General features: G+C 37.2%; 1 protein-coding gene across 1 annotated transcript in view; it reads right to left on the bottom strand.

The window, feature by feature from the left end:
* Positions 1 to 1,585: 1,585 nt before the first annotated feature.
* The window catches only part of ZYG11B (zyg-11 family member B, cell cycle regulator), a 50,046-nt gene continuing 40,967 nt past the window's right edge, over positions 1,586 to 10,664 (bottom strand). The window contains exons 10-13 of the mRNA XM_021684448.1: positions 9,834 to 10,031; positions 9,649 to 9,701; positions 9,021 to 9,118; positions 1,586 to 3,067 (exon numbers count right to left, since the gene is read on the bottom strand). Of these exons, the coding sequence (XP_021540123.1) occupies positions 2,877 to 3,067; positions 9,021 to 9,118; positions 9,649 to 9,701; positions 9,834 to 10,031 (540 nt within the window). The 3' untranslated portion in view covers positions 1,586 to 2,876. The remainder of the gene's footprint in view (positions 3,068 to 9,020; positions 9,119 to 9,648; positions 9,702 to 9,833; positions 10,032 to 10,664) is intronic.

Raw genomic sequence — 10,664 nt, 5'->3', positions numbered from 1 at the left:
AAGATCAGTAGCCACTGAGTCCTTGGCCAGAGGGTAAATTAAATTAACCCCTTATTATTACTTGATTTATGTTTCTTTTCAACTGCCAACAGGAAAAATGATTTTTTAGAATATAAAGACCACAAGCAAAACTCACTTGATGGAAAGAATGAGATCCCTTATTTTTGCTTTAATTTCAGACCATTCTTGTTTTACTCAATGATACCAATATGCATAATTATACTTTAAAAAGTCTAATTCCATTTTCTTTGGTAGATCTAAACCTTGCTGCTGCTTGTGGACTGACGGAGTGACATTTTATAACATCTGAGTGCACCAATGATTTGAGCAATGAGTGGTTCAACCCTAGTCTAAATTGTGCTTGAAATAGCACCTCTAAGCCACTGAAGAGGTAACCCTTGAAGGCACCAAGTACTATTACATTCCAGTATACACATGTAAAAGGGAGGCCTAACAGATTCTAACCGTAGACACAGGCCAGTTATGCCTCATAATTTCAATATATACATCTACTATATTTTAGCCAGATTCAAGACCTTACAGACAATTCTGTGCCTTAGTTAGATACACAATTTTAAGAACCATCCCAACCACAAAGGCACTACCATTTTTATATATGGGATGTGATCAATTATTTTGCTCTTAAGACTCAGAAATATCCCACCATTACCAATGCTCAAAGTAGTAAGTTTAGAATTAATTTTAAATATTTTTGAGTCTTCTTCTATCAAGTTATTCTGAATAATGAACGGAGTTATTGTTTTCTGTACATTTTTAGCTATTTCTGAAAACAATTTGTAAAGATAAAAACCTAAGATTAGCGTGTAAGGAACATGCACTTTTGTCTTGAACAAGACATAAGAGAAACTTGAAGCCAAACTTCTCAAACAGGCTTTCCCTTAACTATGCAAGCTAAGAGACCTGAAGATAGTCAACATAGCTAGCAACTTCCAAGCTATATTTTCTACATTTTGCCTTAGACATTAAAATCTGGGAAAAAGAGGGAAAGTTAAAAGAATTTTCCACTTCCTCTGAAATAGACAATCTGTGAAAATTTATCTTGAGCCTATAAAAATTCCTTAAACCCATCAAGTCAGAAGTAACCCAGAATATAATATGGGTTTTAATGGTTCTAAATACCTCTTTTCTTTTAGTTTAAGTTTTCATCCCTGCGAAGGAGTACAAAATAATTCAAGTATGACTTTTGTGATAGTGGTTTGAAATACATATGTCAAAAATGTTATCAGCATACTAATAAGCCAGCTCCTTTCTAAATAAAAATGCTTCTAAATAATCACCATAATTTAAACCATTTAAATCTCTATTGAAGGGGCACCTGGGTGGCTCAGTCGTTAAGCATCTGCCTTAGGCTCAGGTCATGATCTTGGGGTCCTGGGATCGAGCCCCGCATCGGGCTCCCTGCTCCACGGGAAGCCTGCTTCTCCCCTTTCCATTCCTCCTGCTTGTGTTCCCTCTCTTGCTGTGTCTCTCTCTGTCAAATAAAGAAATAAAATCTTAAAAAAAAAAAAATCTCTATTGAAAACATTTTGGCCATCTATGAAGAAAACACAATCATCTGAAATTTGTCATTAACCTCACTCACAAACTAAAATTTAAAATGGAAATTAAGTTTCTTGGTGACTTGCTGCCTCCCAGCTTTCATTATTGATATAATGATAACTGATTCTTTACTATGCTATAATGGGTATCATAAAGGAAAGGCAACTGTCTAAAAAATAACCCATCAAAAATATTTCCTTTTATGCACCGCAACTAGAATCATTACATTTAATAATAGCCTAGTGCTTCTCATTCATTTTTGGCAGTGAGATGTGGACATCTTTCTCCAACATGAGAACATAAAATACATGTATTTTGAAACAAAAGAAAATTTAACTTCTTGTGACAAAATTTACTGTTGTTAACTGTATTTTAACTGAGCAGGTAATACCATGTGTAGTCTCTATTTCACTGAACAAAATGACTTTGAAATAGAGGGAAAAGAAGTCAGCTTTAACAAGAGACAATTTTATAAAAATTCACATTTTCACAATAGTATGATGTATAGAGATTCAGACAGTTAATCTTTAACACAGAATGCTGTAATATTTTACATTGTGATGCCTGGGGAAATATTTCTAGAGAGTAACCAGCAGTCCGTGTAGGAAGCAGCAGCCCATGCTCCCAGGAATAAATGTAAAGAACAAGCTACTGCTCACTGCCTCAGGAGAAGTACGGGTTCCAGAAGGATAGCTTGTTCCAGTTTAAGAACTATAAGAGCAGACCTTTCTCCAGTTCCTAATTTTTTTTCTCCCTTACTAGTTTTCTTTCTAATACATTTTTTCTGCCAACTACCCAGGCTCCAGTCAGTGAGTAGCTTTCAAAGAGGACTCAGATTTCCATTCTTTCACACTAAGGACATCTTATAAAAGGTACACAGAGAATAAAGGCATTTTATACAGAAGCAGTATAAAACTTACAACTGAAGCAGTGCCAGAAATCAGGTTAACAGCTTATCTGAAGCTGCAAATTGATTGGAAGGGACTTTAAGATCAGAAAAGTCTGGCCTAAGGGTTCGTGCAAACTTTATCATAAAACTGTAGAATTTCAAGCACAGTAAGTTCAAACACAGAAAGATGTGGAAAATTTCCTAAAAGGCAATGACGAAGGAAGAGACCCTTCTTGCCTCAGAAGTTAAAAATCACAAGACAAATTAGACACTGTTCACGTCGGCAGTACTGTACACCATCAATCCCAAACTGATCTTATGACTCTTGTCATAGAAACCCCTAAAACATCACAGAAGATAAGATATTCCAAATGAGCCTATCACAAAGAGGATTCCTGTGATTCAATTATCCAACTACCTATGGCTATCAATTTAGTCTAGCTTGGGGCTGCTTTTTACAGGGAGGTGGTCTGCCATGGCGCACAATGTGTTTTTCTAAGCTGTCCAGAATGGCCACAGCGATCTGTTGGACATGGGGATCAGTCTGTTCATGTTCTTTGATGTTGTATAAATGCTGCAATCCTCCTTCCTCAATCAGCATGCTGCAATACCTTGAGGCTGAAAAAGAGGAGAGCTTTTCTTACAACACTTAAAAATTATCCCACACACAAAAAAGTTCTATTTTCACTTAAATGTTAGCTATTTCGTTTTGACCACTAACATATGCTACAGCTTGATAAATACCTCTGTAATGATGTCTACACTGCTAGTCCCCACAAATAATAATGATTCTCAATCATATATGTATATATATATATATGTTTCTCATACATATATATATTTCCCTTATCAAGGCTACCATAGAGGGGGGGGGGGAGGGTGTTTGTCCCTCACATCCACAAGTCTCTATTTGGAAAGAAAGGACAGCAGAAAACTGCTTAGAGAGATGTTTTAACCAATCTTCCTCCTCCCTGTCCTTGTACTATAACTGGGATGGAAAAATAATGAGATATGTGGAAATTTTAAAAGTTATATGAAAAAGCATAGACAATTACTTTAGACATGGTAAAAGAAACATTTGTATGTTCTTAAACTCAAAGTTTGATAAAAGTACCTTTCCATGGGGCAGGTTGTATGTTGACTGGTTAGGTTAGATAGTTTTCTCCCATGTGTTTTATACAAAAATGGAACTGATAAACCATTTTTTACCAAAAATAAATAAAAATCATAACCTTAAAGCACAGACAATCCAGAGAAGAAAATTTCGTTGATCCCAAATCACAGGTAAGATAGGTACTGTTACGCTTTTATGAGTTTCCTATATATTTTTTTAAAAAATTTAATGTATTCATATTGTACATGTAGTTTTCTTTTTAAATATTTTCTTTGCCTTGTTTTTAAGTATTTCTTCTTTTTATATACATGACTTTTGGAAGTTTTTTTAGTTTTGGGGTGCCTGGGTGGCTCAGTTAGTTAAGTGTCTGCCTTCAGCTCAGGTCATGATCCCAGGGTCCTGGGATCGAGCCCCGCATTGGGCTCCCTGCTCAGCGGGGAGGCTGCTTCTCCCTCTCCCCCCCCCCCCCCCCGCTCGTGTTCTCTCTCTTAAATAAAATCTTAAAAACGTTTTTTTTTTATTGGGCATCTGCCTTTGGCTCAGGTCATGATCCCAGGATTCTGGGATCGAGCCCCACATTGGGCTCCCTGTGCAGTGGGGAGCCTCCTTCTCTCTCTCCTGATCCCCCTGCTTGTGTTCCCCCTCTCTCTCTCTGTCAAATAAATAAAATCTTAAAAAAAAAAAAAGTTTTTTTAGGGCGCCTGGGTGGCTCAGTTGGTTAAGCGACTGCCTTCGGCTCAGGTCATGATCCTGGAGTCCCGGGATCGAGTCCCGCATCGGGCTCCCTGCTCGGCGGGGAGTCTGCTTCTCCCTCTGAACCTCCCCCCTCTCATGTGCTTGCTCTCTCTCATTCTCTCTCTCTCAAATAAATAAATAAAATCTTTAAAATAAAAAAATAAAAAAGTTTTTTTTTATATTTAGTCATATTTATTAAAGTATAATTTATACACAATAAAATATACCCAAATTTAATCTATTATTTGATGAGTTTTGGCAAATGTATACACTTCTGTAACTACCACCACAATCAGAATATGGAACGTTAAAAAAGTTTCCTTGTGCACCTTTGTAGTCAATCTCTGCAGCCTCACCCAGGCAACCACTTTTCTAATTTCTATGATATAGACTACTTTTGCCTGGTCTAGAACTTCATGTAAATAAAATCATACAGTATGTATTCTTTTGAGTCTGTCTACTTTTGCTCAGCATGACATTTTTGAGATGCATCCATACTGTTATACACATATGCATGTAGTAGTTTTAGGTTTTTCTTTTTCTTTTTTTTTTTTTTAAGATTTTATTTATTTGACAGAGAGAGACACAGCGAGAGAGGGAACACAAGCAGGGGGAGTGGGAGAGGGAGAAGCAGGCTTCCCGCGGAGCAGGGAGCCCAATGCGGGGCTCGATCCGAGGACCCTGGGATCATGACCTGAGCTGAAGGCAGATGCTTAACGACTGAGCCACCCAGGCGCCCCTGATTTTATAATTTTTCAATCCCATCAGTAATGAATGAGAAAGTTGTTTCACATCCTTGCCAACACTTGTCATCATCCATCTTTCTGTTTATAGGCAGCCTTCCTAGTAGGTGTGAAGTAGTGTCTCACTGTGGTTTTAATTTATATTTCTCTATGACTAATGATGTTGAGCTTCTTTTCATCTGCTTATTGGCCATTCATGTGTTCTCTTTGTAGAAAGTCTATTTAGATCCTTTGCCCATCTTTAAACTGGGTTATTTTTATCATTGAGTTGTAAAAGCTCTTTATATGTTCTGAAAACATGTCCCTCATCAGCTATATAATTTGCAAATAATTCAACCATTCTATAAGTTGTCTTTTCACTTTCTTGGTGGTATTCTTTGAAGCATAGAAGTTTTAAAAATTTTTTATTAAATCCAATTAGTTTTTCTTTTGTCACTTATGCTTTTGGTGTCCTAAGAAGCTATTGCTTAATCCAAGGTTATGGTGATTTATGTCTCTGTTTTCTCCTAAAAATTTTATATGCTTATATATATGTAGATGTGGTTCTTACATTTAGGCCTTGGCCTCATTTTGAGTTAATTTTGAGTTAAGTTTTATATACGGCATGAGGTAAGGAATCAAGTTCTTTCACATGTGCCTATTCAGTTTTCCCAGCACCGTTTGTTGAAAAAACAATTCCTTCCCCACTGAATAGTCTTGGCACCCTTGTCAAAAATCAATTGACCATAAATACATGGATTTATTTCTGGACTCTCAATTCTAATGCACTGACATATACGTTTGTCTTAATGATGTTCAACATCTTTTCATGGGCTTACTTGCCATCCATTAATCTTCTTTGGTGAAGGGTCTGTTCAACTCTTTTGTCCATTTTCTTTTTACTTGTATTATTTTCTTATTATTAAGTTTTGAGAGTTCTTTTTGTTTTTAAAGATTTTATTTATTTATTTGAGAGAGAGAGCACAAGCGGGGGGAGCAGCAGAGGGAGAGGGAGAAGCAGGCTCCGCGCTGAGCAGGGAGCCCGATGTGGGGCTTGATCCCAGGACCCTGAGATCATGACCTGAGCTGAAGTCAGGTACTTAACTGACTGAGCCACCCAGGCACCCCTAAGTTTTGAGAGTTCTTTTTCTTTCTTTCTTTTTTAAGGATATTTATTTATTTATTTATTTGACAGGGGGAGAGCACAAGCAGGGGGAGTGGGAGAGGGAGAAGCAGGCTCCCCACTGAGCAGGGAGCCTGATGTGGGGCTGGGTCCCAGGACCTGGGATCATGACTTGAGCCGAAGGCAGACACTTAACCGACTGAGCCACCCAGGCGCCCCGAGAGTTTTTTTTTTCTTTTTTTAGGATTTTACTTATTTATTCGAGAGAGAGCAAGAGCGAGCACAAGAGGGTGAAGGGCAGAGGGAGAAACAGATTTCCCACTGAGCAGGGAGCCCAATGCGGGGCTGGGTCCCAGGACCCTGGGATCATGACTTGAGCCGAAGGCAGACGTTTAACTGAGTAAGCCACCCAGGTGCCCTAAACGTTCCTGTTCTTTTAACACACCCACATGTGGAATTTTGTTATGAGTACTAGGAAACTAATGTCATACAATAAAGATAATGTGATTATTAAAAATCATGTTGTTAAACTTTCTAAAATATGGGAACATACTCATTATAATGTGTGAAATAGGTACTATTATTATTCCCATTTAACAAAGGTGGAAACTGAGATCCCAGACTTAATAATTTGCTCAAGCTGGCATACATAGTAAGTGCTGGAATATGATTTGAATCCAGGTAGATTCCTGTGTGCCCTTAACTACTATGCCATACTATCTCTTAATTATTAAAAGCTGTAAGCAGCATTAGAACTTTTAATGCAAACTGAGAAGTTAATTCCATTTAAATATAAACCAAATAAGCCTGGGAAGCAAGAATGCAGAAACCTGAACTACCTGAGTTGGAGATAAACTACTCTAACATTCCCCAATGACAGTGCATTTTATTTATTGTCTTTTTTTTTTTTTTTAAGTAATCCCTATACCCATTGGGGGGGCTCGAACTCATGATCCCCAGATCAAGAGTCTCATGCTCTACTGACTGAGCCAGCCACGTGCCCCTACAGTGTATTTTATTTTTATTTTATTTTATTTTATTCTAGATTTTATTTTTAAGTAATCTCCATACCCATTGTGGGGCTCTAACTTACAACTCCAAGATCAAGAGTTGCATGCTCTACCGACTAAGACAGGCAGGCACCGCCCCCCACCCCCACAGTGCATTTTAGAATAAATTTTTCAGGGTGGTCACTCCACAGAGTAAACTTAAAAGAACACCTACACCTAAAAGTAGTCATAAAAAAAAAAAAAACCCACTTATATGAAAATACACTATTCTTTATGTTTTCTCTTCTCTTATAAAACTGTGAAAAGCCCATTGTTTGAGTAATAAGGAAAGAAGCCTAGAGATTAGAGGCTGGGTATAACATGGGATAGGCTGTTAAGAAACTAGGGAGTTCTCAGAACCTGTAGGGACAATAAAAGGAGGAAATTTTTGGATCAGAGACAGCTTATGTTTATGAATAAACTGGGAATTTAGTAGGAAGGGTCAGAAAAGCTTCCAGGTAGAAGTTTAGTTGGGTACAAAGCAGCTTTGTATGTCACATCCCATTCCCTAAACACTCCTCCCCTGTCTATCCCACAGAAAAGAGCTTTTACTGAGTCCCCTTTTTGCAGTATGCACTGAGTTTTCATCAAAGATTAAGAAAGTATCTAATAAAATGTTACTGCTCTTTTCTACAAGACTATTGTTAAAAACAACACTCGCATTTCCTATATAAGGCCATTTATAATATCACCACTATCGAGGTTCTATAAAAGAAATTTAATTTGTAGTTAATTGCTCAGAAAAGCTTTCCCATGAGGATATGGAATAGTTTTTCCTCCTTATATGGAAAGAGAATCCTGTAGCTGATTATTTGCAGCCCCGTCACAAAAAGAACATGAATCACCATGTATGGTCTACATATTTACATTCTATTATTTTCCTTATAATCTTTAATTTCTTTTCAAATTATTTTTCCTTGATCCTGATTTCTAATTTCAAATATTTTAATTTATACTCAAAGTGTTTTTACAATTAAAGTGTTCTTGTGTAATGTTTCAAATCATTTACGGAATGAGTTTTTATTAATAAATAAACAACAAAGAGTTGTATCACAACCCTCAAAAAAGAGTAATACAGAATCTGATCTAAATTCTTGCTTCTCCAGAGACTATGGGTGCTGAAAGCAGTATCTTATTAAACAATGGGATTTTGTGTGGATGAGGATTGGGCACTGGAATGAACCATAAACACTGGATTGCCTTAAAACTTTTGCTTTGTATATGGACTCACTGTAGGCTCCTAATCTTCATACTCCATGAGGTCAGAACAGTGCCTCATTCACCACTGTCATTCAGTATCTAGTATTACTAAGCTAATTCTGAAAGAATAAATTTAGTTTATAACCTAAGATTCTGTCTCGCTCTTTTTTTTAATGATTTTATTTATTTATTTGAGAGAGAGAGCGAGTGCACAAGCAGGGGGAGGGGCATAGGGAGAGGGAGAAGCAGACTCCCCACTAAGCAGGGAGCCCAATGCGGGGCTTGATCCCAGGACCCTGGGATTGTGTCCTGAGCTGAAGGCAGACGCTTAACGACTGAGCCACGCAGGTGCCCCAAAAGACAGATGCTTAACAGACAGGCGTCCCTCTCTCTTCTTTTTAAAGTAATCTTGCTGTCCTACATGGGGCTTGAACTCATGACCCTGAGATCAAGAGTCATATGCTTTACCAACTGAGCCAGCCAGGCACCCCTAAAGATTCTCTTATATTGTATCTTTTAAAATCTGTATCCTTAAAAAAATCACTTCAATATACCATGTAGAAATGGTTTTCCTGCCTAAGGAGAATTTCACTGAAAAAAGAAAAACATAGTTCTTTTTGGTACGTACGATTCTTGCTGCAGACATGTTGCATGGCCCAAACTGCCCATAGCTGGACTCCTGGTGTTGTAAAACAGCCAAGTAATGGGAAAAATGGATTAAAGGACCTAAAATTTCAAAAGAAAGGAGTAAAAGTTACATCCTATATTTAGTGTCATTTTCTAAAGCAAAATTCCTGAGTTTTTCATTCTAGAAATTTCATCTACTATTTTCAAACTATAAGTGAACTATAGAACATCTTCTTTGTCTTAGCCATTTGAGAAAGGATCGTATTCGGATAACAACCACAACCCTGAGATCACAACCTGAGCTGAAACCAAGAGTTGGACACCCAACCGACTGTGCCACCCAGGCACCCCAGCTGTAAGGTTCTTGTGTGTAGGCACCATGTCTTACTCATCTTTGAATTTCAAGAGCACAGAACAAGTCCTTGGCACTGTCTTCAATAAATGTGGAATGAGCGAAGAACTGATGAATGACAGGTAGTAGAAAAAAGTAACAATACTCTGATCCTTTTAAAAGTCAGTAAAAAGATAGATGCCTGAGGGAAAAATACATTATATACCTAGTAGGAATGATCTCTAAGAAAGCAAAATGACTAGGTTACTAGCTTAATATTAATTATCTTGTTAATTACCTGTATGCTACCATCTCACACTCTGGAGTTGGCCATTTCAAAATAGCTGAATGCTGCAAAACACAAGACACACAAGAAAGAACACAATATTTATTTAGCACTGCATTGTTGCATTACGAAACTCTGACAGTTTAACTACTATAAATGTTGTTTGTATGCTTCTATGAAATACCAAATGACCCTACCAGATCATCCAGAAGAGAATTCCTCTGGCTACGGCTCAATGTCCAAGCTTGTTCACCTCTAGATATTAAATGGGCAATAATCCCAGCTGCAAAGTAACTGACTTCCACTTCAACACTATGTAGGAGGCTACTGATGTGGTCTATGAAATCCTTCCACATTAATTCAGAATGCAATTCTTGTACTTCAGCTATATTATTCTGGAAAAAAAGAAAATATAAAAATTAAAGTATTATGAATAATAAATGGCTAAATGACCCTTTACCTTCTAAGAAGGAACCCACTGTGCTTAATAATAACAGTCTTCACATTTGTGCATATGCCAATACATGTTTATATAATTGCAGTCTCTGTTCCTTCTTAGAATGGCTTCCCTAGGCAGTACATAAGAAGACCTCTGTTCACATGGGAAACAACTGAGGGGTTTCCAATTTAGACTGTTGTTGATCTTCCAAAGGATCTAAGATCCAACTTACTATTTTGAAGATTAATCCTTATTCTTAAAACTTCATTTGATCTACTATAAAATAGCAATTTTCTTCCTAACACGTTGATTCCATTTCTTAGGAACCAGGACCCTGAGCTTTTGATTGTTAAGAGACTATTCATTCCCTAGCTTAAGTCATTCTATAATAAATGAAAGTGAAAGGCATCATGTCCAAATGTATACTTTGTAAGGACTAACAAGTTTTCTTCTTCAATATGAAAAAGAGTGAGGATAGAAGAGACAAGTTTAACTATATACACTTTAGAATGTGTATAATCTATTTTTCACCAGCATCAATGATTAATCATCACCCCTCTCTAATCTCACACATTCAAATAAGAAAAGG

Source organism: Neomonachus schauinslandi, chromosome 4 (genome assembly GCF_002201575.2).
Source record: "Neomonachus schauinslandi chromosome 4, ASM220157v2, whole genome shotgun sequence".
Lineage (NCBI taxonomy): Eukaryota > Metazoa > Chordata > Mammalia > Carnivora > Phocidae > Neomonachus > Neomonachus schauinslandi.
This window is presented reverse-complemented; position numbering and strand designations above follow the sequence as displayed.